At 53.3% G+C, this 26,914-nt stretch overlaps 3 protein-coding genes across 4 annotated transcripts; 2 read left to right on the top strand and 1 right to left on the bottom strand.

Moving 5' to 3' along the window:
* Positions 1 to 968: 968 nt before the first annotated feature.
* LOC114692629 (phospholipid transfer protein) lies at positions 969 to 18,407 on the top strand. The gene is made up of 16 exons (XM_028868470.2): positions 969 to 1,096; positions 1,696 to 1,806; positions 1,890 to 1,989; positions 3,818 to 3,946; positions 4,478 to 4,633; positions 5,630 to 5,693; positions 5,774 to 5,837; positions 6,760 to 6,851; positions 10,297 to 10,473; positions 10,561 to 10,620; positions 13,157 to 13,321; positions 13,415 to 13,482; positions 17,437 to 17,479; positions 17,578 to 17,641; positions 17,726 to 17,802; positions 18,103 to 18,407. The coding sequence occupies exons 2-16, from the start codon at positions 1,707 to 1,709 to the stop codon at positions 18,223 to 18,225; spliced, it is 1,482 nt and encodes a 493-aa protein (XP_028724303.1). The 5' UTR covers positions 969 to 1,096; positions 1,696 to 1,706; the 3' UTR covers positions 18,226 to 18,407.
* On the bottom strand, positions 18,341 to 24,286 carry Ctsa (cathepsin A). 2 transcript variants are annotated; one of them, XM_028868469.2, is made up of 15 exons: positions 24,178 to 24,285; positions 23,815 to 23,993; positions 23,607 to 23,718; positions 23,140 to 23,190; positions 22,966 to 23,052; positions 22,583 to 22,738; positions 22,178 to 22,269; positions 21,620 to 21,704; positions 21,029 to 21,120; positions 20,873 to 20,948; positions 20,650 to 20,792; positions 19,962 to 20,037; positions 19,259 to 19,348; positions 19,001 to 19,105; positions 18,341 to 18,777 (listed from the first exon to the last, which is right to left on the bottom strand). In XM_028868469.2, exons 1-15 carry the CDS (start codon positions 24,229 to 24,231, stop codon positions 18,694 to 18,696), a joined length of 1,482 nt encoding a protein of 493 aa, XP_028724302.1. In that variant the 5' UTR covers positions 24,232 to 24,285; the 3' UTR covers positions 18,341 to 18,693. The 2 variants fall into 2 exon arrangements, with proteins under 2 accessions (XP_028724302.1, XP_037061432.1); XM_037205537.1 differs by lacking the exon at positions 18,341 to 18,777 and having other exon boundaries at positions 19,086 to 19,177; positions 24,178 to 24,286.
* Positions 24,287 to 24,348: 62 nt separating this feature from the next.
* Positions 24,349 to 26,905, top strand: Neurl2 (neuralized E3 ubiquitin protein ligase 2). The gene is made up of 2 exons (XM_028868472.2): positions 24,349 to 25,329; positions 26,447 to 26,905. The coding sequence occupies exons 1-2, from the start codon at positions 24,588 to 24,590 to the stop codon at positions 26,560 to 26,562; spliced, it is 858 nt and encodes a 285-aa protein (XP_028724305.1). The 5' UTR covers positions 24,349 to 24,587; the 3' UTR covers positions 26,563 to 26,905.
* Positions 26,906 to 26,914: the final 9 nt, after the last annotated feature.

The following is a 26,914-nucleotide window of genomic DNA, read 5'->3' as shown; positions in this document are numbered from 1 at the left end:
AAACTCTGGTCCCTCAGACAGAATAGTCTGGGCCTCTTCTTGAGCTAATCTCACCCATCCCGCACTGTTGACGAACAACCCCTGAATTCTCCAGTAACAGTCACAGAATTTGCCTCAACCTCCAGTTTCCTGCCAGAGAGAATTCCTAAGAGAGCCAGCCTCACAGACTATAAGAAGGTAAAACCAGATTTAGGGTGATTAGCCACTCTGGTTTGTCTGAGAATGAGTGGATCCCCATGCAGTTCTGAACCCAGGAAGGTCCCGGACAAAACAAGACTGCTTGGTCAGCTGAGCGGGCTGAGTGCTCAGGAAGCATCATCCTCAGTTCCCGCTTTCTCTTTGGCCCACCCACAAGGCTATAAAAAGGTAGCATCTGCTCCTCTACCTTCCACGTTGGTCCTTGGAACTATGGGGGCACTGCATGGGGTGCAGAGACACTGCGGAGCAGCCAGCCCCAAGGGTTCACGAAAGAATTCACAGTTCCCCAGGAAGGAACCTCCCTCTGGGGTGATTCTAGTTGTCCCTGTGGTGTCCTCCTGGGCTTAAAATTCTTGTTAGGACTTGCTTCCCCAAGAGAAGGTCCCAGGGCCCTAAAATTCTCTGATGGATTGGGGTCCCATAACAAAGCCAGCAAGGAGATGGTTATGAGGGAAAGGAAAGGGAAACTAGGCTCGGGCCTTGCATGGATGCCGAAGCGGGAGTTCCCATAATGATTCTGTGCTGGATGAGGAAACTGAGGCTCCGCAGTAAAGTGAAGGGGTTTGCGGAATAGCGTGCAAGAAGAGCTGCTTTTGACAGCTGTGGCTTGGCAAGCCGCCTTCGGCACTTTTCTCGCTCTTTTAGGAGCAAGTCCCCCCACTTGTCCGGGCTTGTCACAAGCTCGGTATTGCTCTCTCCACCCTCCGGGCTGCCAGCGTCCCGCCCCGTCCTCTCCCAGCCCCCAAGGAGGAGGGGAGAGCAGCAGCCAGGAGGGGGGTCGGGAGGCCCAGGCTTATAAAGGCTGCTGGACCCGCGCTGCCCGCCAGACCCCGCCGCCCGGATCCCCTGCACTGCCTGCCGTCCCGCGTGACCGCGCCGTCCCCCCAGCTCCAACACTGTGAGTTGGGGCGCGTCCCCATCGCACCCCTAGACCCTCCTGAGCCGCGTGGCCCACAGAACCCAGGTGGAGAGGAGAGCGGATGTCCTTAAGGAGGGCGTTGGGATGGGGCACCAGGCCGAACGGGAGAGATTTAGGACCTGGGAGAGCCAGGGGAGACGGGGAACCCAGGAGATAGCGGTCAGCCGGGCCACCCCTGCGCGCGGCCTGGGAGACCGCAAGCACTCGGCAGGAATGCGCGTGTGGTGGTTGCCATACCAACATACAAGCCAGCACACGCCCTCCTTTTACGGAAAAGGGAAAGTGGTGGTGGGGGGATGGGGGGTTTCATCCTCCTGAGGTCCAAACTCGTCACGCGGATGTTGCACGAGGGAACGGATCCCCAAGTCCTCTGACTGCGGAGGCAGAGCGCAAGTCGCATCGCGCTTCGGAGCCTCGGTTTCTGCATCTAGCAAATGAAGACAAGATTATTGGTTCCGAGTGCCCCCGAACAGTTTTATGGAGAGTAACGGTCCGGGCCAGCACCCCGTTCTAGTTACCCGTCCAAGGAGTGGTTTTGAGCCCCCCAGATGACACCTGCGACCCCACCCCGCCCCCAGGCCTGGTCGCCATGGTCCTGCTCCCGGCCCTCTTCCTAGCGCTCCTGGCAGGTGCCCATGCCGAGCTCCCGGGCTGCAAGATCCGCGTCACCTCCGCGGCGCTGGAGCTGGGTAAGGCACGCAGGGGGCAGCGTGGACCGGGTGGAGCGCTCTGGCTGTGGGCGCAGAAGCTGAGGGTCTCCGTACTACCTCAGTGAAGCAGGAGGGGCTGCGCTTTCTGGAGCAAGAGCTGGAAACCATCACCATCCCGGACCTGCACGGCAAAAAGGGCAATTTCTACTACAACATCTCGGAGTAAGTAGGGCCTTGAGGCGGGGCCTCAAAGGTGGGCGGGATGACCTTGGAGACCCCGGGGGGCTGGGCAGGTCGAGGCGTGGCCAATTAGACTGGGTGGGACTCTAAGGAACTCGTGGGGCTGCTAGGTAACGGATAGAGGTAGGCGGGCCCAAGAAAGGGGAATATGAACCGGTAGAATTGAAGCTTGGATCAATGAACTCTGTGGAGATGCGCTGGAAGAATTTGCCAGTGGATGAGAGTGGAGTCTCAGCATAGGGTGGCGCTAACGGGGAGGAAGTTTAGGATGGGAGATCTGTGCTGTGTGAGGAGGAGTTAAGGTGATGGAGGCTGGGTCAAAGGACCAGGTGGAAAGCTAAGTCTGGCACACGCTTGTGGTCCGGGTATTCGGGGAGAGGGGAGGGGGTTGGGGCAGGGTCACAAGTTAAATGCCAAATTGGGCTTTAAAACTCAAAACCAAGCCGGGCGGTAGTGGCCCACACCTTTAATCCCAGCACTCGGGAAGCATAGATGAAGTGAATCTCTGAGTTCGAGGCCAATCCGCTCTACAGAGGGACTATGCAGAGAAACCCTGTCTCAAAAAACATAAAACAACAACCACCAAATAAAAAAAAATAAAAAATAAAAAAAAAAAAAACAACGAAAACAGGTCTAGCAATCACAGTTTGGGCAGAGGATGAGCTGCAAGCAATAAGATTATAGATCTTTTATTTTACTTGTTTTTTTAAAGATTTAATTATTTTATGTGCATTGTTTTGTCATTATTCATGTTTGCATGAGGGTGTTGGATTCCCTGGAGCTGTAGTTACAGAATTGTGAGCTGCTATGCGGGTGCTGAGAATTAAACCCAAGTCCTCTGGAAGAGCAGTCAGTGCTCCTAACCACTGAACCATCTCTCCAGACCCTATTTATTTATTCTTGGGCAGTGTCTTATCATGTATCCCTGGCTGGCCAGGAACTCACTCTGTAGACCAGACTGGCCTTCAATCCACATTGGCTGGTCTGCGTCTGTTTTCTGAGTGCTGGAATTAAAGGCGTGTGCTACTATGCCCGGCTTTTTTTTCTTTTTTTTGGTTTTCCAGACAAGGTTTCTCTGTGTAGCTTTGGCGCCTGTCCTGGAACTCGTTTTGTAGACCAGGCGGGCCTCGAACTCACAGAGATCTGCCTGGCTCTGCCTCCCAAGTGCTGAGATTAAAGGTGTGCGCCATTTTTTTTTAACCAAATCCTCTGTGTGTGTTTATATGTGTGTGTGTGTGAGTGTAATTTAATATAAATACATATGTAGTTCCTGAAAAGGATCCCTTGGGCTCACAAATTCAAGATCAGTCTGAGTAACAAATGGAGACTCCCTGTCTTTTGTTTTTTTCCAAGACAGGGTTTCTCTGTGTAGGCCTGGCAGTCTTGGAACTCACTCCATACAGCAGGCTGGCCTCAAGCTCGGAGATGGCCTACCTCTGCCTCCCGAGAGTGCTGGGGTTAAAGGAGTGTACCACCACATCTGGTGACTCCTTGCCTTTTAAACATAAATAAATACGTAAGAAAAGAAGAAGGCTGTTGTAGCCCCTGGGTCCAGAGAGCAGATCTCTGAGTTACCCAATGCAGGTTAGGCGCTTGAGGGGCAAAGGAAAACTCCATCCCTCCCACCCAGCTTCCCAGCTGGCAGCTAGAACCCCACCCACCAGCTTCCCCAGCCTGAAGCGGTTAGAGGCGGGAGGAGTCCCCGTGTTGGGCGACTGAGTCCCCGTGCTGGGCGACTGAGTCCCCGTGTTGGGCGACTGAGTCCCCGTGTTGGGTGACCGACCCGACACCGCCCTCCCGCCCTCCGCAGTGTGAAGGTCACACAGCTACAGCTGATCTCCTCAGAGCTCCACTTCCAGCCGGACCAGGAGCTGTTGCTGCACATCTCCAACGCATCCCTGGGGCTGCACTTCCGGAGGCAGCTTCTCTACTGGTTCTTGTGAGGACCCTGCGCGCTGAGGGGCGGGGTTGGTGCCTGGTGCTCAGTATCCAGGAGCCTTCCCAGGTTTCCGTTTCCCCAGCCAAGAGGGGGGTGTGGTGGGATGTCTGGTGAAGACAAGAAGGACGTATGAGGAGGATTTATGAGTCTCCACCCCTAGCTGAGGAGCTGTGGGCAGCGAATGGCTCTGTGTGTGTGGGTAGGTGGGGGAGTCATTTTTCTAAAGTGTTGTAGATGCTGGTACTTTGAGCATACTCCAGTTAGTAGCTCCAAATCCATGCTTATGCAAACAACACTAATTAAACTCATTGGATCATAAAAAAAAAAAAACGTCCTGAATGTCAGGGCGGTTCATGCTGGGGAGAAGGGTTCAGGCACAGAGTGGGATGAGAGGGCAATGGGGACATATATGATCAGAAACAGTTTGTACACATGTGAAAAAAGAGGTGTCATGTTGTATGGGGTAAAGAGAAGGGTAGGGACACGTCAGTTAATCTCCCAAAGGGGTGAACACGAACCCCCCTTTGGCAGCTATGATGGAGGCTACATCAATGCCTCTGCCGAGGGTGTGTCCATCCGCACCGGTCTGCAGCTCTCCCAGGATCCCACGGGTCGGATTAAAGTGGCCAATGTCTCCTGTGAGGCCTCTGTCTCTAGAATGGATATGGCCTTCGGGGGAACCTTCAGGTAAGTCCAAGCCCCGGTACCTGCCCACCTTTGGAGCCCCACAGGCTCAGGAAAGGAAAAATGCAAAGCTTGGGGATCCCACTGAATGTGTCCAACCCTTGTCCCCCGACTTCCTGACTGTGTGAACTTGGGTGGTAGACTGCCTGGCTAACATTCACACAGCCCTGGGTCCAGTCACCAGCACCTGAATTTAGACAATATAAACTGGAGCCAGGCATGGTGGCGCACGCTTTTAATTCCAACACCCAGGAGGCAGAGGCAGGAGGGTCTGTGGGTTGGAGACCAGTCTGGACTAGGCCATGAGTTCTAGGCCAGTCAGGGTCATATAATGAGAACTTGTGTCAAGCAAAACCCAGAACATCCTGAAACTGACAGGACCAGTGTGCACAGCTGGGCCTGTACTTCATTCTCAATGATAATAACACAGAGTGACATTTGGGGGTCTGGGGTCCTTGCTGCTGATTTTTTGATGGGAAATGGGTTAGATTTGTCACCTGGTGTTTGTTCCCTGTCAGGTTTTGTTTCTTCAACAAGTGTTATGGATCCAGGACCTTGAAGGTTTAGAAAGTTTAGAGATCAGGGAGAAGGATTTAAATAGTTGTTGTGAGGACCCAGGAAGTGGAATCAAGACAGTGTTCAGGGTGGTGGGATTTTGATGGAGGGTGATCTGAGAAGGCTGCCTGGAAGAGGAGGCAGCTGAGCCCAGTCAGGAGGCCACAGAGGGTGGGAGCACTGGGGAGGGCCTTGGGAGTGTACAGGTTAGACATGGGGGTCTCTGAGCGGCTGTGAGGATGTGGGGCATGTGGCAGAGGAGAGAGTCTTGAGGGTCAAGCTGGAGAGGGGCGGGCCTTGGGTCTTGGAGAACTCTGCTGAGGAGCTGGCTGGGGCTAAGGAGTCCCTGCTGTAACTGTTTCTTTGGGGCCCTGTCGTTTTTCTGGGGCCTGGCTTGTGGTCGAGGCAGAGGCTGGACTGACCCAGGCTCTCTTCTCCTTGCAGGGGAATATACAACTTCTTCTCCACGTTCATCACCTCTGGGATGCGGTTCCTCCTCAATCAGCAGGTGTGGGTGGTAGCAGACCCGGGTAACAAAGCTGGGGTGCCCGGGCTCTGAGAAGCCCTGACTCCGGCCTTGTCCCCCAGATTTGCCCTGTGCTCTACCACGCCGGGACAGTGCTGCTCAACTCTCTCCTGGACACGGTGCCCGGTGAGTCCGTGCGGTGGGCCCAGGAGACCGGGCCCGGCATTGAACCTGGGGCTAGGGCTAGACGGGAGCTGTGTGCTGCCGTCATACAGCCTTGTAGAACAGGTCCCTCCCCATCCAGCCATGCAAGAGTCCTGGGTTCAAATGTGTCACTGACCTGTGGTCTAACCTTAGCTAAGAAAACTTCTCTCTGGGTTTCCTGGCTTGACTGGAAACACCTCCCCCAGGAGTTGTCAAGGTCTTTAGTATGTGCTTGCTGATCACGGGGCCCCATTTGTCTCCAGCTTCCATTTCGTGGGTGCTCAATTAACATAAATCCCTCCTTCCTAAGTCACCGTGTCTGTCACTGTGGATCAGCCATTTTGTCCCGTCAGGCTCACTGGGTAAAGGGCATGGAAAAGGAAGGAAGCAGAAATGACTCCTTTGCCATCTTAAGCATTTTAAAACATTATTATTATTAACTCTGTGTGTGTGCACACGCGCGTGTGCGCTCATGGGCGTGTGTGTGTGTGTGTATGTGTGTGTACCCATGTCATGGTGTATGTATGGAGGTCAGAGGACAACACTGTGGAGTTGATTGTCTCCCTGCCTTTGTGTGGGTTCTGGCGATTGAACTCAGGTTGCCAGGCTTTGGCGGCAAGCTCCTGTACCTGATGAGCCATTTCACCGGCCCCTCCTTTTCAATCTTGCTTAATGATTTGATGCAACCTTTCCAGCAGCCACGGTAGTAGGGGGAAGGAGCACTCGCTTCATTACTGCGTGTGTCCACCACCCCAGGCTCTCGCTGTTTCCCACTTTAAGCCAATCTGATCCTCATAAGAACCTTGTGAGGGGAGGAGTGTCACTGTTTATGAAGGAAAGACGGAGAGGTTGAGCACCAGACCAGGGTCACCCAGCCTGGAGTGACTGGAGGCCCTTTCTGCAGTGCGGAGTCCTGTGGATGAGCTTGTCGGCATTGATTATTCCCTCGTGAAGGATCCTGTGGTCTCCAACGGCAATCTGGATATGGAGTTCCGGGTGAGCTGCCTGGGTTGGTTGCTTGTGACCTCTGACCTCCAACCAGCTTCCTTTCTCTCTGTGGCTGAGCAGGGCTCTGCAGGGCTAACTCTACTCTGTTGTGGCTCCCTGCTGCTGCTGCTGCTGCTGCTGCTGCTGCTGCTGCTGCTGTAGGCTTGGGTTCAGCCTCCTGGATCTGGAGATCGAGCCCCACCTTTTGAACTGCATTCTGGGTCTCTATAGCTCTTGCCCAGCTGTGCCCCTCAAAGGTCCTTGCTTTAGGGACTTGCTGATGCCCTGCCCATCCCCTGCCTCTCCTAACCCTGTCAGGTGCCGACAGTCTTCTTTTGGCTTCTGAGGGGGACTGAGTCCAAGTCCTCTATGGGTACCATGGTCTGAGGATGTTCAAGTTCATCATTTAAAATGGTGTCATATTTGAGTGACACATAGCCTGTACACGTCCATCGATAGATACAATTGTGTGTGTGTGTGTGTGTGTGCAAACACATGCCATGGCACACATGGGGAGGTCAGAAGACAACTTGTAGGAGTTGGTTCTCTCCTTCCACCTGGGGTCCTGGGGATCAGACTTAGGTCCTTAGGGCTGTCAGTAAAAGCTCTCTTACCAGATGAGCAGTCATGCCAGCCAGACAGTGCTGTTTGTTTGTTTGAGACAGGGTTTCTCTGTGTAGCTCTGGCTGTCCTGGAACTTGCTCTGTAGACCAGGCTGGCCTCAAACTTAAGAGATCCACCTGCCTCTGCCTTCTGAGTGCTGGAATTAAAGGTGTGCATCACCATGCTCAGCAACCATGTTTTTTTTTTTTTTTTAAGATTTATTTTTATGTTTTGTATATAAGTGGTTTGGCTATCTGCATGTGTGTGTACTGCGTGTGTGAAGAGACTGTTAATTCCTTAGACCGAGACCTATAGATAGCTGTGAGCTGCCACATGGTTGCTGGGAACTGAGCCCACATCCTCTAGAAGAACAGCTGGTGTTCTTAACCACTGAGCCATCTGTCCTTCCCTTGACTGCTGCTTTCAATTAGAGTTGAATTTGTGGGTGTGAAAGTCTAGCTGTATTATTAAAACATTTTTTTTAATTTTAGAAATATGTATTTTATTATAGAGAACTTAAGAGATGGAGTGAAGAGTTCCTGGATAGCGGAGTGGGGGTGGGGTCCCTGGAGGTAGGGTAACACTTGGTGGCTAGTCCGGGGCCGTTTTCGAGGACTGATGGTGGGAACTGGGGTGGGGGTGGGGAGGGGGGTGAGCTGCTCAGTCCGGTTGGCCTGCCCACCCTGTCCAGCTGAGTCCTTGCTTTCAGTCACTTCTGTAGCCATAGCCTCCCTGGAGGCAGCAGTGACCGAAAACCAGGAAGCTGGGAGCAGAGCACACTCCTTGGGTCTCTCCTTCAGCCAGGACATTCTCCTAACTGCGGCTTTGGGGTCCCTGCCCTGCTTGGCCTGTTCCTACCTCCTATTCTCATCCCCCCCCCCACCCCAAGGGGGGACTCTAACTGCCTTTAGGGAATTTGGGTAGCTATCAATCTGGCTTCTTTGAGCTGAGTGGATTGTCAGGTGGGCAGTTGGTGTACCCCTCCAGTGGGCCCTATCTAAGGGAACTTGAGAGTTCCTCAGTAGCTCCACTTGTTCCACAGATGGATTAGTGAGGGTCCTTGACTGGTACCTGGATAGAAACATGATGGGGGAGTAAAGGATTGGGGAGAAATGGATCAGGGGCACTTGCAGGAGGAAACAATTCCCTTCCAGTGGGAACAGGCAGGAATTTCTATAGCTCAGCATTACAAGCTCTCGGCCGGCAGAGGACCAGGACAGGGCTGAAAAGAAGGGCATGTTAAAATGTTTGAATCAAAACCCATTAGCGTCCTTAAAAGGTTCAGGCTGCATCAGTTTGTGACTGGCTCGGTAGACTTTTTTCCCTCTGGCCTTCAAGGCTTGACTGGAGAGTGATGAACCCAGACTCAAGCTTCCAGCCTTTCTGACAGCTGGAATGGCTGGAATAACAATGGGAGGTCTCTTCCTGATGGGTTCTCCCTTCGGTTCCTGCTCAGGAAATCATCAAGACACAGGAAATACTGGGGCGTCTCTGAATTTGATGGAGGCCTTTCTTTTGCCCAAGGTGGGCTTAGATAGGGGGCTAGAGAGAAACTGGACAGCCACCAAAGCCACCCTGAGCCAGCAGGTTTCAAGGTCTGTTTGTTTGTTTTTAGACTATGTAGTCCTAGCTGGCCTGGAACTCCTTTGAAGATCAGGCTGACCTTTAACTCACAGACATCCGCCTGCTTTTGCCTCTTGAGTTCCGGCATTCAAAGTGGGCCCCACAGTGCCTGACGACTTTCAGGTTATCTCACAAATGTGAAGAATGAAATGTGTGGACCACAGGAGGCAACTTTTATAAGTTTAAGTCTTTTATTATGGGGAGGGGGAGAGCAGGCAGGGCTCCTGTTGAGCAGGAGAAGGTCCCAGGAAATAGGGTGCCCAGCCGGGTTCATTTGATGGACGTGAAGACTTGTTGGTATGTGACCGACCACCTTTGCTCCTTCCTTTCTGTGGTCGGCGGCACAATATTCTAAAGCCTCTGAAGCTCAACTGGCGTAAGTTCAAATCCCGATCCCACCCTGGGCCAGCAGCATGACCTCAGGCAAATTGCGTCACCCATCTGTGCCTGTTTCCTAATAAGTGCAAAGAGCACAGTGAGATAACATGCCTTCCAGGGCTGTGGTGTGGACCAAAGGGGCCTTCTGTTAGACAGACCGAAGGAAGCACCATGGTGGTCCACGCGGGTATATTCCAACACACAAAAGACTGAGGCAGGAGGATTGCCATGATGAGCACAGCCAGGGCTACATAGGAAGACCACATCTCAAAATTATACAAGCAGAAGAGGGCCCTGAGTACCTGGAACTGGGTGGCCATGATGGATATGTAAATGCAGCTGTGATTACTGTTGGCTAGTATCCAAGACCACTCAGACCTCTCCTGTGCCATGTTATATAAAGGTCCTCTCTGCCTTTCTTTGCTCTTTGTTCCTTTGCTTCCTTCTGGGCTTATTTGTGTGTAGGAATGTTTTGCCCACTCGCATGTAAGTGCAGCGATGTGTATGCAGTGCCTGTGGAAGACAGAGGAGGGACTCAGATCCTCTGGAACTGACAGACTGTTGAGCGACTGTGTGGGTGCTGGGAATTGAACCCCAGTCCTCTGGGAGAGCAGTACATGCTCTTAACATCTGAGCCATCTCTTCAGCTCCATGCCTTGCTTCTTGTGCTCCCTGCCATACTCCTCCTGTGTTCCTAGCCTCTTTGCGATGCTTTTTGAGATGGGCCCGTGACCCCCGACCCCACCACCACCACCCAGAACAGCCACACAGTCCAGTTCTCCATGGTTCCTGACTACGCCTGGCACAAGGCCAATCTGCCTTGACCCTGACCCTGAACTCCCAATCCCAGGGAACATTCTTCCCCCTGACTGAGGGGAACTGGAGCCTCTTCAACAGGGCAGTGGAGCCACAGCTGGAGGAGGAGGAGCGGATGGTGTACGTGGCCTTCTCTGAGTTCTTCTTTGACTCGGCCATGGAGAGCTACTTCCAGGCCGGAGCCCTGCAGCTGACGCTTGTTGGCGACAAGGTATACCAGGCTTGTCTGCGGCTGGGTAAGAAGGGCCCATGAGGGAGAGGCCGACAACCCTGTCTCATTCCTAATTCCTCGGTACAGGTGCCAAGTGACCTGGACATGCTTCTGAGGGCCACCTACTTTGGGAGCATTGTTCTCCTGGTGAGTATTGGCTAGAGGCAGGGGTGTGGCTGGGGTTGGAGGTCACTTCATCTACACAACAGTGAGGTGGTAGGTGGAGGGTGCATTGGAGATCTCCAGCGCTGGCCATAGAGGAAACGGAAGGCCTGACCTTTTGCCTCTGGCCGAGTCCCCTCACCTTGCCAAGCCTATTTCCCACTCTGTGAAGCAGGGTTGGCACTTCTGTCCTGTTGCCTTCACAGAGCAGCTGTGAGGTTGGGAGAGAACCCAAGCCTTCCAAGTGTAGGGGCCTTCAGGGTGGTTAGCACACTCTTTTATTTAATGGGGCAGGAGAGAGGGAATGAAAACCCTTAAAAACAGGTTTAGGGATACAGCTCAGTTGGTAGGATGCTTGCCTCTGAGTTCTATCCTCAGTCTACAAACATTTTTTAAAAATATATACTCCGTGGGGCTGGAGAGACGGCTCAGTGGCTCGGGGCACTTACTGATCTCAAAGAGAAGCCAGGGTTTGGTTTCCAGCACCTACACAGTAGCTAACTGTCTGTAACTCTAATTCTAGAGGACCAATGCCCTCTGCTGGTCTCTGAGGGTACTGCATGCATGCGATATACAGACCTACAATTTTCTAAGTGACAGCAATTTGAGGCCCCGTGACTCCAGGTCACGTTGGCCTCCTCTACACACATAACTGTAGCTGGAAGTTTTCCTGTGTCCTGCCTGGCCCTGAGGTCCCACAGCTGCTTACAAAATCATCTCTCAGAGGCTTAATATTAATTACCAACTGTATGGCCTGTGGCAGGCCTCTCGCTAGCTGGCTCTTTCATCTTAAATGAACCTATTTCTATTCATCTATGTATCGCCACGTGTTCCTTGGCTTGACCTGCGTCCCATTACATGCTGCTCCTTGGATGGTGGTTCAGCGGTGTCTCCCCTTACTCACCTTTCTCCTTTCACTCTGTCTTGGATTTTCCCGCCTGAGGCCATCTTGCCCTGCCATAGGCCAGTGCAGATTATTTATCAACCAATCAGAGCAACACATATTCACAGCGCATAGAAAGACATCCCACAGATTGTCATGAGTTTTCTTTTTTGTTTGTTTTGCAAGACAGGGTTTCTCTTGTGTGACAGCCAGGGCTATCCTGGAACCTGGAACTCACTCTGTAGACCAGGCTGGTCTTGAACTCAGAGATCTGCCTGCCTCTGCCTCCCCAGTGCTGGGATTCAAGGCATGCGCCTTGTCTGGTCATGAGTTTTCAATGAAGTAACACTGTGTAATTAGAAGAGCACTTGCTGTGGAGTATATGTTCAACAAAACAGCTGCGGTCATCGTCATGGTCAATGCAATGGCTGAGTAGTTTACAGGCAAGACTGTATTTCCAGACTGTCTGTCAGCTCTGCAGCTGAATAACCACATAGCCTTGCACAACCTTGGTCTGTCTGCCTCAATTCCCGGGAGGGAATGGTTCAGGTAGCAAAGTGCTTGCCTTAAACATGAGGACCCGAGCTTGGATCCCCAGCACCCATGTTAAAAGCTGGGAGCAGCATCCAGTCACAGCTCTGGGGAGGACACAGGAGGACCCCTGGGCCTTGCTAGTCAGCCAATCCAGCTGAATCAGCGAGCTCCGGGTGCAGTGGGAGGCCCTGTCTCAAAAAATAAGGTTGGAAGTGATAAAGAAAGACACCAAAGTTGACCTGTAGCAAGAACATATGTTCATGCACACACGTATGTACGTGCGCGCGCGTGCACACACACACCACAGGCACATACACAAATTATGGATAATAATACCTGGCTCATTTGGTTGAGACTTAAGTGAGATACTGTGTATGTATGCTGTGGTCAGAATTATATTTAAGGGAATGTTTGTTTTTGAGGCTGGATCTCATGTAGCCCAGGCTGGCCTCAAATTTTATATATATACATACATATATATGTATATATATATATATATGTATATATGTATATATACATATATGTATATATGTATATATACATATATGTATATATGTATATATATACATATATATATATGAACCCCTGAACCTCCTGCCTCTACCTCCCAAAGACTGGGATTACAGGTTTTGCTACCACACCTGGCTCAGAATCACGTTTAGCAATGAGTAAGCACACACACTTAATAGTGTTACCTGGCCTGTAGAGCAGCTCAGAGATGAGGAGGCAGGGGTTGGCATGCTTAAGCAAAAAGGTCATCCCTGGGGCGTCCCAACTGGGATTTGATTCTGGGTTAAATGTAGAGGAGGAAGGAAGGGGGAGTCAGGTGTGGATACTATAACTTCAGCACTTGAAGGCTGGAGTCGGAGGAGCTCTGGAGTCCAGGCTTTCAAGCCCAGCCCGGCAACATATCGAGAGCCCGTGTCAGAAGAGAAGGAAGGAAGGACACTATTTTGCCCAACTCCTGGGGGCTGGGTGTAGGTCAGAAGGGCGTGGGGTGATGCCACACAGGTCTGTACGTGCCATGCCTTGCTTCCCACCCTCCCCAGGGCTCACCAGGTAACAGTCTGGGGCAGTGACCTGCCTTCCTTGCTCTGTCCCCAGAGCCCCTCGGTGATTAACTCCCCACTGAAGCTGAAGCTGCAGGCCGTGAGCCCTCCGCGTTGCACCATCAAGCCCTCGGGCACCACCATCGCCGTCACGGCCAGTGTCACCATCACCCTGGCCCCGCCCATGCTGCCGGAAGTGGAGCTGTCTAAGATGATCATGGTATGGGCCCCGGAATGAGGGCGCCTGGGGGGTCGGCCGGAAGTGGGCCGTGAACCCTTCCAGTCCGTCATGTCTCCTCGGGTCCTTCTTCAGGAAGCCCGTCTCAGTGCTAAGATGACCCTCCGAGGCAAGGCGCTGCGAACGAAGCTGGACCTTCGCAGGTACGCAGTCGATAAGGAGCCCGGTGGGCCTCCTGAGTCTTAACATCTCCAGGGTAGTGACACCCGCCCTACAGAGCCATGGGGCTAAAACTGAGCTGTTCCTGTAAGCCTCCTACCAGCTGGGGGCTGACCTTGTTAGTATGTACAAAATTGAACGCGAGTCTGGCTGTACACGCCTTTAAACAGAACATAGGCAGGAGGATCTCTGTGAGTTTAAGGTCACTCTAGTCTACACAGTGAGTTCCAGGCTAGCTAGAGTAATATAGTGAGACCCTGTCTCAAAATGAATGAATGAATAAAGAAGATTTTAACTCGGGGCTGGAGAGATGGCTCAGTGGTTAAGAGCACTGGCTGATTTTTCAGAGGACCCAGGTTCAGTTCCCAGCACCCACACGGCAGCTCACCACTGTCATAACTTCAATTCCAGATGGTCTGGTACCTTCACAGACATACATGCAGGTAAAACACCAATGCACATAAAACAAAAATAAATAAATCTTAAAAACAAAAGAAGATTTAAACTCGAGGATGCAGAGATGGTTCATGTGGTAAAGTACTTGCCTTGCAAGCACAAGGACCCGAGTTTGAATCCCCAGGCTCCCTGGGAAAAGCTGAACACGGTGGCACATGCCTTTAATCCCAGTGATGACCAGACATAGGTGGACCCTTGTGAGCTCACAGGAGAGCTAGCCTGGCCTATGTGATGAGATTCCAGGCCAATGAAAGACCCTGTCTCAAACAAGAGTTGGGAGGCACCTGAGGACCAAGACCCTGGAAGTTGTCCTTCGGACCTCCCCATGCATGCCATGTACACACATACGCACACCTACACATCCACAGTCTACCTTACTATGTAGCCGATGATGATCCTGCTTTCATCTCCGAGTGCTGGGATCACAGGCACACACCACCATGTCCTGTTTATGCAGAGCTCAGGAACTGAACCCAAGGCCTAGGGCATGCTAGAGGACAACACTATACCAACTGAACTACATCTCCCCCACCCCCAAAGTGCTTTGATCTTTTTTTTTTTTCTTTTGAGACAAGGTCTCACTATGTAGTACTGGGTGGAACTGGCACTCAGTGTATACCAGGCTGACCTCAAAGTCAAAGAGATCAGCCTCCCGAGTGCGAGGATTACAGGCATGGGTCACCATTCCCGGCTAACAGTGATTTCTTCAGGCAGTTCCTCTGCACTCCCCCGGCATCTGGAAACAGGCAAAGCAGGTATTGTTAGAGATGAGCAGATTGGTTCAGTAAGGTCGGGTGACACAGCGCAGTCACACAGCGAAGAGGGGAAACACTGGCTAGGGCCTCCACCTCTGCTCAGCGAGCGCCGCCAAGACCTTGGAGCAAGTCATTTTATCCTTCCAAGGCTCATTTGCTGCTGTGCCACATACGGGGAAATACCGTCTACTCTCTAGGGCTGCGTATTTAGCGTCGTTCCCCTGGCCATGTGCGACTCTGCATGTGGAGCGTCCTAATGAAACAGCACTTGGGCCGCAGTCCCAGTTCATTAACTAGTTAGTGGCTGTACTGTAGACAGCGCAGAGCCAGGGCACTCCTCAGGTTGAACGACCTTAGGCTCCGAGGCTGCAGTGAGCCACAGCTGGGTAGCAGGGAAGTGGGGCCTTGGAATCTAGAGGCGGGGTCTAGTCCACACAGCCACGTGACTTCAGGTGACCTCTCCAGCTTAGGTTTCCTCATCGACGACAAGCAGTTTCTGAAAGTCCCAGATTCTCAGGGCTGGGAGTGAGGACTGAGTCACCCTGTGAGGACAGTGTTGCCGCTTAGCCAGGTAATTCTAGCACCTGGGAGGCTGAGGTAGGAAAACTGCAGTGGGTTTGAGGCCAGCCAGGGCTAACCTACATAGCAAGACCCTGTCTCAAAACATCATCGACAACAAAAAATCCCAAGGACTGGAGAGAGAGCTCAGCTGAATGAATTCAGGGACGAGGACCTCAGTTTGATGCCTAAAATCCACCTAAAAGCCTGGGTTTAGAGACAATGGCTTGTAGCCCCAGCACTGGGGAGAACGCAGAAGGATGCCTGGGGATCCCCAGCCACCTGGCCTAACCCAGGAGCTTCAGGCCAATGAGCGATTCTGTCTCAAAACAAGACGGTGGATGGTGTATGTGGAAAAATGACCTGAGTTTGACCGTCAGCCTCCACGTGCACATGTGCATACACACCCCTACACACATGTGCACCTTTACCCATGCAAACACACACACACCACACGTGTGTGCCCCAGCAGCATATATATGTATGTATATTTATATGTGGCGTTGGGAATGGAACTGGGCTTTATACATGCTAGGAAAGGGCTCTGCATCTCCAGCCCAGCATTTCAGCGTTTTTTTTTTTCTTTCTTTTTTTTTTAACCCCCTTCCTGAGACAGGATTTCTCTGTGTAGTCCTGGCTGTCCTGGAACTCACTCTGTGGATCAGACTGGCTTTGAGCTCAGAGATCTGCCTGCCTCTGCCTCCCGAGTACTGAGATTAAAGGCAGGGTGTTGGGATTAAAGGTCTGTGCCTGTGTGGCGGCCCCCAGCTTTATTTTTTAAGATTTTAGTCATAGTTTTTATTTATTTATTTATTTATTTATTTTGGTTTTTCGAGACAGGGTTTCTCTGTGTAGCTTTGCACCTTTCCTGGGACTCACTTGGTAGCCCAGGCTGGCCTCGAACTCACAGAGATCCGCCTGGCTCTGCCTCCTGAGTGCTGGGATTAAAGGCGTGCGTCACCACCACCCGGCCTCATAGTTTGTTTTTAATTACACATATGTGTGAGAGTGTGGGTACATGCATGGGAGTGGGGGTGCCCAGAGGCCAGGAGCACTGCCCCCCTTGGAGCTAGAGTTCCAGGCGGGTGTAATCTGAGATGGGTGCTGGTTCCCTAGAGCACTATGTGCTCTTAAGTGCTGAAGCCTCTCTCCAGCCCCCTGATTTTTATTTGTATATGTGTTGTGAGTGTATGCCATGTGTGCATGGATGTCTGAAGAGGTCCGAAGAGAGCTTCAGATGTCCTGAAGCTAGAGTTACAAGCCATGCGAGCTGCCAGACATGGTGCTGGGAATTGAACTCAGATCCTCTGGAAGCGTAGGAAACACTCTTAACCCCGAGCCAACTTCCAGTGTTGTGTCCCCAGCCCCCTTTTGATAGGTCTCACGATGTAGACTAGGCTGGTCTGATACTCCAAGAAAACCTCCTGCCTCTGCCTCCTGAGTGCTGGCGTTAAAAGAGCGAGACACCAGCCTGACTAGCTTTTCTTTTTAAAATTAATTTGCATATGTGTGCTCCTATGTGCACATGCACTTATGTGTGTGGGTCATCGAGTACCATGGAGTGCATTGATGTGGTCAACGGACAATCTGTGGGAATCCATTGTCTCCTCTATCACGTGTCCCTAGGGCTCAGACTCAGGCAGTCAGGCTTGGTGGCAGGCATCCTTACCCACATGTGCCCTTTTGCAAATCCTATCTTTTTTTGGTTTTTGGAGACAGGGTTTCTCTGTAGCTTTGGAGCCTGTCCTGGACTAGCTCTGTAGACCAGGCTGGCCTCGAACTCACAGAGATCTGCCTGGCTCTGCCTCCCGAGTGCTGGGATTACAGGCCTGCGCCACCACCGCCCGGCGCTGCAAGTCCTATTTTAATCTTTTGAATAAGCTTAGTATCTATCTGACAGGGAGTCAACATTGTTGAATGTCATTGGATAAAACACACTGTACTTGCTGCCCTAGTCTGGCAAGTAGGCATTCTTGACAAATGATAAGTAGCAGACTTAATGAAAAGGGGCTCCAAGGAGTCCCTCAGGGATGCACTCCTGGGCAATGGCAGCCACAAGATGACTCTGTGGGACCTGGAAGGCTGACACCTGGGGCCATCTTTTAGGTAGGGACGAAGGAAAGGATGTTCCCAGGTTACATGGACACAGGGCACGTTTCTCTCCTACAGGTTTCAAATCTACTCGAATCAGTCTGCGCTGGAGTCTCTGGCAGTGAGTTGGGAATGGCGGTGGGCGGGTCCGGGCCCTGGGACAGGCTGGCAGCTCACACAAACCCACCACCCGTTCCCGTCTGTGCCTTTTCCCCTCAGCTGATCCCACTGCAGGCCCCGCTGAAGACACTGCTGCAAATTGGAGTGATGCCCATGCTCAATGGTGAGGGCTGGAGGGTGTGAGGAAGGATGGGGGCAGAGGCTCAGCCGGGGGGACCCCCGCTGAGCTTGCCTCTCCTACCCACAGAGCGGACCTGGCGTGGGGTGCAGATCCCCCTCCCCGAGGGCATCAACTTTGTGCGTGAGGTGGTGACGAACCACGCTGTAAGTAGACTGTGTGGGAGGGAGGATGCACACCTGGGCCTCCAACCCCCCCCCCCCCCGCAGCACCCCAGTGCTATCTGCCCCCAAAGCCCCTTCTCCACAAGTTGCTCCTTCCTATTTTTTTTTTTTTTTTTTTTGAAGTAGTAAGGGATTTTATTCAGAAGCAAAGCCCAGGTATGGAGGAGACACACTGCAGAGGAGCTGGGGCCCCTGAGATTTGCCGAGTCTTTCTGTGTTTGTTTGGAAAGGCTGCCTCCAAACTACTGAGGGAATGAGTGAGACTCCCTGTCCCCTTCCCAGGGCTTCCTCACCGTTGGGGCCGACCTCCACTTTGCCAAAGGGCTTCGAGAAGTGATCAACAAGAGCCGCCCCGCCACTGTTGGGGACTCCAGCGTCCCTCCACCCTCTACAGCAGCTGCCTGAGTCCTTCGTCCCACCCGGGAGCTGGCGTTGAGGAACTGAGTCTTCTCAGCAGCAGCCCTTCCCCCCTTCCCATCCCCGGCCAGTAGTGTCCCCAGTGCCACAGAGAAGAATTTGGTTTGAAGCTGTACCCGATTTAATTTCATGATCAGCCAACCGACAATTACAATCCATCCACCCCTCTCCATGGGCTGCCCTAGAGCTCTGTTGGGGTCCTGGGACGGGGCATTCATTAAAGCAGGTCAGGGGGAGCCAGGCCACTGCACTGTGGCGGGGGACAGAGTGCTCACTGCTCCGAGGCTGTCTCTGTGAAGCCCTGAGGCCCAGCTGGGAGGCACAGGGCTGTGGGAAGCCAGAGACAATGTTAGAGCAGGACCTGCCCCACAGGGGCATTTTCCACAAAGGAGGACCTCTCCATTGAGAGAGGCTGGCAGGGGCTGAGTGAGGTGCGGAGGACTCCCGAGGGTCTCTTCAGTATGGTTCCTTGTTCAGGAAACGAGAGAACATGGTGAAGGCAGCTCGGGGTTTGTCTGTGGGAACCATGTGTCCAGCACCCTGGGGAGCAACGCTTTGTGAGATCTGGATCCCCAATATTTATCACCCTTCACCCCTGGCATTTCATCCCAAGACCTTTCTTCCTCTCCTCTTCACCCTGAAAGCCTGCCCCGATGCGCTATTAGTGACCCAGAAAAAACAAAAGCCAGAGGGTAAAGATGGGAGGCCCCTCCCGCCACGTTCCCTCTGGCCTCAGCGTCCCTCACGAGGCTCAGAGTCCTACCTTGATGGTGAGGAAGGTGATGTGGGAGAATTCCTTCACAAAGCCGGCTACCTGCTCTCCGCTCTCCCCGTAGTCCACTAGCCAGGGCCGGCGCTGTACCTCCATCTGTCCCATCGGGGAGACATCAGCCAGTGGCTCCCGCCATCCTTGTTCACAGCTGCCCTCAAGACCTCAGGACTGGAGAGTCCTCCAGGTTTGCCCTCTGTAGACTACAGTCGCTCCCGGCATACCCGCCCCCACCTCCCAGCACAAACTTACCTTCTGGTTGAGGGAATCCACAAACCACTCATCCCCCATGAAATTGCAGGCCATGTCCACATCGCCATTGTATAGTAGGATCTGGTATTTCTGGAGCAGGAGAAGAGGAAAACAGAAGTGTGGTTTAGGCCCAGGCCCTCAGCCCCTCCCTGGTTTAAGCCCTACCCTTCCTGGGAATTCGGAAGCCCAGCTAATAGCAGGAACCTGAAATTCTCATGTTTTCTGATTACATACTACATGTCCAGTAAGCACCAAACAGACGCTTTTACTATATAGGGAGGAAGATGTCCCCAGACCCCAAATGAGACAGTCTCATCATGAGCCCAGACTGTCTTAGAACTTGAGGTTTCTCCTCAGTCTCCCCAGGGCTGGGCTTATACGCATGACTCACCATTCCCAACTTATTAGGCTCATTTTTACAGACAGAAAACGCATCTGAGAACGCCTATGACACTTTCCCAGAGCTGGGCGTGTTGGGACACACCTCTATTCCCGGTACTGAGAGAGGATTGCTGTGTTCAAAGCTAGCCTGGGCTACATAGCAAGACAGAGTCTCGGAATAACGACATAAAACAACCGGGTGGGGATGGGGTGGGGTGGGGGCAAGATCTAACGGGGCGCCCCACTTGACACGTTGCCCTAGAGCTTACGGCTACCGTGATGTAAAGCCGTGGCTGGTTCCTGCCATGCTGTGCTCACATACCTGTGAGCTGAGCAGCTTCAGGTACTGGGAGTTCATGCTCTGGTAGAGACGATGGTACTGTAAGTTCACCACGAGGCTGCGGGGAGCAGGAGCATAGGACACGGAAGAAAACAAGAACAGAGGAGGACAGTCAACAGTCGCCCCTTTCCAGTTCCCAACTGTGGGCAGACCACCTCTCTTGGACTTATCTGAACGGAGCCGGCATTCAGAGATTCTCAACCCACCCAACTTGGAGATGTGAGGGAGCATCCTTTGGAGGTTACAATGGCTGGGATACAGCTGGCATTTGGTGTGTAGGGCCCAGCAGGTGTGACAGAAACGCCAGGCAATGACAGATTAGAGCATGGGCACTGGCCAGTCAGGAAAGACCCCATGAGGCTCTGATGAGCTAGGGTTATCACTTGAAGGGGGGTCACAGAATGAACTGAGCAGCTCTGGGTGGCAATGGAGCGGCAGGGGGACGGTGCCTACTCACCAAATGTCAGACAAGGCTCATCTGGTATTAACCAGTGTGGCTACGTCCAAGTTAATTGAATGCCAGCCAAGATGGAGGTCGAGGCCCTTAAACACCCCGCACCACCAATTTTCACCCTGAATGTCCACACCCCCGCCTGAGGAGCCCTGGCTATGAACCCCGCGAACCCTGCCGATGCCACCTCCTGCACCGCGTGTGGCCACGGGAGCTCACTTGCACATGTCCCAGCGGGGCAGCTTCTCAGGGATGTGGAGGGCCTTCCGGACATACGGGTTGTTGAGGTAGGTGGAGGGGGCTGTGGTGTTGGTGCAGGGGGGATCCAAGCGGACCTTGTTCCCAGAGCGCAGCAGCAGTGCCTGGGGGCGCGGGCACAGGGTGAGGGCCTTTACTCATCTGCCACACCTACTCCCTGGGGAAAGCCCATGCCCCTGCATACCTGATGAAACGTCTTCTTGAGCGGCAGGCGAGTGAAGAGGTTGCCAAAATCCTGGATCACAAGCGTGTCTCCATACCTGGGGGGGGGGAGGGAAGATGGGTGCTGGGCCTCTAGAGGCTGTTGGGATTGGCCCAAGGCATAACCATCAGCACCTACCTATCACTGCCGGGCACCCCACCAGCACACGGGGCGTAGAGATTGTATATGTTGAGGCCAGATCTGCTCACAATTTGAGACACTTCCTGGAGCTGTGACAACATACCATTATGTTTTTTGGACCCCATGGTTCTCCATGACCTTACCCACTCCCCCTCAAGATTAACTGCTCTCCTACCTCATCTGTTGTCTCCACCCTTCACCCATTTTTTTTCCCCCACAGGGAGAGAGCCCGAAGCTCACTGGAAGCAATCTTCCAGGCCTGGGTCCAATCCTAGCACCACTGTTCCCTGCCACGTGACTTAGAGTAAGTGGCTTAAGCATCCTTGGCTTCAGCTTCCTTGCTGGATCTGGCAGAGACCACCACAGTGTCGGGAGGTCTGAGACAGAAGGGCTGGGGGGTGGGCTGGAGCTACAGCCCAGTTGGTAGAGTGCTTGTCTCACATGCACGAGGCCCTGGGTTCAATCCCCAGTACCACCACAGAGAGCGGCAATGGAGCTGGAGAGATACGGGGTTCCCAAGAAGAGGAGTGAGCGGTGTCTCAGGACCAGAGTGGAAGGGCTGACGCACAGGAAGGGGCGGGACCTCACATTGTTGATGCATTCCTGGTCTCTGTTGTCGTAGAAGTTACACTTGTTCTGAGAGCAGCAGTGAGTCTGAAGCTGAGTCCAGAGCCTGTGGGTCGGAAAGTGTGCAGGGTGCTGGGAGATCCCTCCAACCTCTCATCAGACCCCGACCCCAGGGGAGAAGAAAGATAAGACAGAGGGTATGGTGTGCAGGCTAGCAAACCCAACCCCCAAGAACCTGCCCCCTCGTCCACACAGACAGCCCTCCTCAGGGCCTTTTTAGAAAGAAAAAATAAATAAATGTTTTTGAGACCAGGTTTTTCTAGGTAGTCTGGGTTCAAGTAAGTCCAACACTCACTGTGTAGCCCAGCTGCCCGTGTCCAAGTGCTGGCTTACGGGTGTTTATCACCATGCCCAGCCTCCTTACTGCCTGTAAATCTTCGTCTCTATTCCTGGCCTTTAAGCATCAAACCGTTTGGCCAACCCTACCTACTCATAAACCAGAGCAGGAATGTCATGTGCCGGAGGACAGTGCTGAGATCTCATGACTTGCCCCACCCTTGACATTGCCCTCTCCCATACCTGTTCCCCAGAAGACCATGGTAGTAGGCAAAGTAGACCAGGGAGTTGTCATTCTGTTCATAGGAGGCAAGTCCATTGCCCACAGCCAGCCCCTGCGAAACACCCAGGGTTCTCAGTTCTTCCGAAGGGTGAGAAGGAGGGGGACCCTCCCTTGACCTACACCCAGACCTGCAATCTAGAAGCTGAAATCCCGAGTGGTGTGTGGGGGTGGCGGGCGGGGGAGGTCAGTCAATCGAAAGAACGTAAGTGGTAGCCTGGCAGAAAGCTTCCGGTGGTAGGAGGCATGCAAGCTGACAGAGTAGTCAAGGGCCAACTAGTAGGCTATGAGGGAGCACCTGGGCTGACCTGACTAGTCCAAGGTCACGGCCCCAAGGTGCCTCCCTTCCCGCCCTTCCCGCCTTGCACCTGGAGGTTCATGCTGGGATCTTGCATGACCAGTACAGCCAATGTGGGGATGTAGATGCCAGCATAGCTCTCTCCCGTCAGGAAAAGTTTGTTGTTCTTGTACTCCGGGAAGAGGCGGAAGAAATCTTTAAGAGCTTCAAAATTGTTCTGAGCCACCTGGGGATGGGGAGATGGAGGAGTCAGGAGACCTGATGTTTACGCTATAAAGATCTTCAGAGATGAGTCCAACCCACTTTATTTTGTGCAAGAGGAAGTGACTTTGTTATGAGCCTACCACAGAGCATATGACAGAGCCAAAAGTGGACTGTGAGGCCATACCCTCCCCCACCCCCATTGTGCCACCTTTGGGGAAATGGGGAGAAGGGTGCAGGCACCAGACTCACCTCTGTGTCATTGGTCACATATGTCTTGTCATCTGAGTAGGAAAAGCCCACTCCAGCTGGGGACTCGATATACAGCATGTTGGCAATCTAGAGGGAGGAGGGAGTGAGCAGAGGAGGGTCCCCACTCCTTCACATACCCAGACACCCCCACAAGACCCACAGCTGCAGATGTACCAGGTTCCAAGAATAGGGGTTGTACTCCAGGGTGATGCCATCTGGCTGGATCTAGGGAGGAAACACAACTGTGTGAGTCCCAGTCAGCAGCTGGGTGGAAAGAGCCACACTTTACATCTTGCCACACTCGTAGAGAGGTACAGAAGGGTAGTCAAGGGTCAGAGAAAACAAAACAAAATAGAATTTGGGTTTTTCTTGTTGTTGTTATTGAGACAGTTTCTCTGTGTAACAGAGCTGTCCTGGAACTGGCTTTGTAGACCAGGCTGACCTTGAATTCAGAGATCCGCCTGCCTCTGCCTCCTGAGTGCTGGGATTAAAGGTATGTGCCACCACTGCCCAAACTCAAAATTGTTAAGAAAGAAAACACACTTGGGAAGCCACAGGTTCCTTCTTCCTCCCTCTTCCTGCCCTTTCCTTGTTTCCTGCCTCTCCTTTCTCACAGCGGGAGAGAACAGAGGTCAACTCACCAGGAAGGGGCCGTGCTCTGTAAGGAACCCATCTAGGGAGCTGCAGCCAGGACCCCCGTTGAGCCAAAGCACTACGGGGCTGTTCTTTGGGTCTTTCTGCGACTCCACAAACCTAGGAAGGGTACAAGGCAGGACTGATGCAAGTAAGAGACCCTGTCCTGCCTGGGGTCATCAGAATTCGCCCTCCTCGGTAGGCAGGGCCGCATACCAGTAATGGAAGTGCTTGGAATCCGAGGCTCTGAGGTAGCCGGAGTACTGCTCGAAAGCGGGCTGCTTGGCCAGGCCGGGGAGGCAATCGATTTTATCCTGATCCGGGGCTGCTCCGCCCCGGGACACCCAGGACACGAGCAGCAGCAAGAGCGGTGGAGACAGCGCGGCTCGCAGCATCTGCGGGAGGAAGCATCGGCAGAGGATGTTTACCGGTCTCCCCGCTCCTCCCCGCTCCTCGGCGCTTTGGTGCAGCAGTCCCAGGGGAGGAGCTGGTGCGCATCTCCCCGGGAAGCCCTCACCCGGGTTCAGCCCCCTGCCCCAGAACCTCGTTCACTGCCCATCAGCCCGGGAATCTCCTTACCTCTGCTTCCTTGCGTCCTTGCTCTCCTGGAGGCGCCGGTGGACTGGAAGTCATGTGTAGGCCTAGTCACGTGAACTTCTGCATCACGTGACAGTTTGCTCATGTCCACTTTTTTTGTCAGCGGGCCTGAGGGTCGGGAGCGGTCAGTTACCAGGTCAAAGTGCACTGCCCCGCGGATTAGTAGCTAGGGTGTCAGAGATCAGATGATCTTGGTGTTGACAGCAAGGTTTCCCGGGCTCCTGGGGACATGTTACTGGCGAGATGCCAAGAAAGCGGCGCTAGGACCCCCGGGCCGAGCAGGGGTTAGGTAGGCAAGGGGGAAATGCCTTACATGGTCCCCCGCGGTCACCATCTGAGCCTGCCGCCCAAAATAGCCCTTGGCATGAGCTCGCTTGCCTCATGGCGGCGAGATGGCTGCTGCCTCCGAACTCGTAGGGTTGGGTGGCCCACGGGACCCTGTGCGCCCGGACCCCCCTCCCACCCGCTTCCATCATGTGCATGGAGCCAACATCCGCGTGGACCCGTCGGGGACGCGAGCCACACGCGTGGAGAGCTTCGCCCACGGTGTGTGCTTCAGTCGCGAGCCCCTGGTCCCGGGCCAGGTATTCCTAGTGGAGATAGAGGAAAAAGAACTGGGCTGGTGCGGGCATCTGCGTCTTGGCCTGACCGCTCTGGATCCGGCCACTCTGGCCGCTGTGCCCGAGTTTTCACTGCCTGACCTGGTCAGCCTTGGCCACAGCTGGGTCTTCGCCATCACACGCCACCACAACCGCGTGCCCCGGGAGGGTCAAGCAGATGCAGAGTCGGCGGCCCCCAGCCGCCCCCAAGCCCTCTTGGTTGAACCCTACCTGCGCATCGAGCAGTTCCGAATACCCCGGGACCGCCTGGTGGGCCGCAGCAGGCCAGGGCTCTATAGCCACCTCTTGGACCAGCTCTATGAACAAAACGTGCTGCCTCCTACAGCGCGTCGTAGCCGCCTGGGTGTTCTCTTCTGCCCGCGTGAGGATGGGACCGCCGACATGCACATCGTCATCAACGGGGAAGACATGGGCCCCAGTGCCCGGGGGCTGCCCGCTGCACGGCCCCTCTACGCTGTGGTAGATGTGTTTGCCTCCACCAAGAGTGTGCGCCTGGTCCAACTGGAGTATGGCTGTACGTATTCCATCCCTCTAGCTCAGTGTAGGACCAGGCACCTGCTAGGACTCCACAGCCAGCTAGTAAGGCCTTAGATTGTCCAGCACTAGTTTTGAAGATGGAGAATCTGACTTCGCTTAGGGCGTCTGCTTGTGATTTTGCTCACATTACTCTTTGGCTGTCGGCCTACCTCAGTACACTCATCTCAACTGCTCAACTAAGACCCTACAGGTCCCTTTTAGTTTGGACGATGTTTCAATAGGGATTTTGTTTGTTTGATGTTTTTGTCCTGGAAACCGAGTCAGGGTCTCATTCATGCTAGGCAAACGTTCTTGCTGTGTTGCACACACCAGCGCCTAAGACAGGGATTCTAAAACCAACTTTAGACCTGGGGCTTCTTGAGAATTTTGTGCATTTTTATTTTTCGTTTTCTGAGACCAATTCACTCTGTACCTCAGGCTGGTCTGGAACCTGGTAGTTCAGTCAGGCCTCAAACTTCCAGACAATCCTTTCTGTCTCAGCCTGCTGGGGGTTGGGATTAGAGTCATGAGCCACCACATTCAGCTAGGAGTTGTGTCTTTCTTTTCTTTTCTTTTTTTTTTTTTTTTGGTTTTTCCAAGACAGGGTTTCTCTGTGTAGCTTTGCGCCTTTCCTGGATCTCGCTCAGTAGACCAGGCTGGCCTCGAACTCACAGAGATCCGCCTGGCTCTGCCTCCCGAGTGCTGGGATTAAAGGCGTGTGCCACCACCGCCCGGCGAGTTGGGTCTTTCTTAGATGTTCACAGATTTAGGACCTATCGGTTTAGAGCCGTCCCAGAGCCCAGACTGAGAACTTTTAAATTCTGAGGTCTGGCTCATTGCAGCTATACCTCTGGTCATGTGTCATGAATTTGTTGAGCTGGAACCTGCTCTGTACTGGGCTGTGAATAAAGGCAGGAGTTGGGCTGTGTTATAATGGAAGCAGGTGTGGTCAGAGTCTCAGGGAGAGGTGTATGTCAGCTGTACAAGCAGCCCCACCAGGCAGGCTGAGCCTGAGCAGAAAGTCATTCCCAGGCTGATGGCAAATAAGGCACCGAGACGTAGATCTTCCCAGTCCTAGTGTTAACTCCCCCAGATTGACAGACATCTCTCCACAGTGCCGTCCCTGCAAACCCTGTGCCGTCTAGTGATCCAGAAGAGTGTGGTGCACAGGGTGGCTATTGATGGGCTCCAGCTGCCCAAAGGACTGAAGGATTTCTGCAAGTATGAATGAAGACCTGTGGCCACGAGAGCAAAGCCACAGAAGTGCATCCTGCTTCCAGAGCCGTGGCTAATCTGAAGCCGGCCACATGGCTAACGATCAGGGCCGGAAATAAATAACTGGTGTTGATGTTCTGAGCACTGGAGGTCTCCTTGCCTCTGCAGCCTTGGAAGAGGCCCTTCTGGAGTCACCAGGTCAGAGAAAGTGTTTTAGAACCCATCTAGATCAGGGCTCCCTGGTGTGTACGCCCCTTTGAATTGTCTGGGGCACTTGGTGAGCGCCAATGCACCGCACACGCCCCTCCATATTCTCCTTTGGTTTGTGGTTTGTCAGGGAATTAAACCCAGTCATTGTGGCTTTTTGT

This window comes from Peromyscus leucopus, chromosome 4 (genome assembly GCF_004664715.2).
Source record: "Peromyscus leucopus breed LL Stock chromosome 4, UCI_PerLeu_2.1, whole genome shotgun sequence".
Taxonomy (NCBI): domain Eukaryota; kingdom Metazoa; phylum Chordata; class Mammalia; order Rodentia; family Cricetidae; genus Peromyscus; species Peromyscus leucopus.
This window is presented reverse-complemented; position numbering and strand designations above follow the sequence as displayed.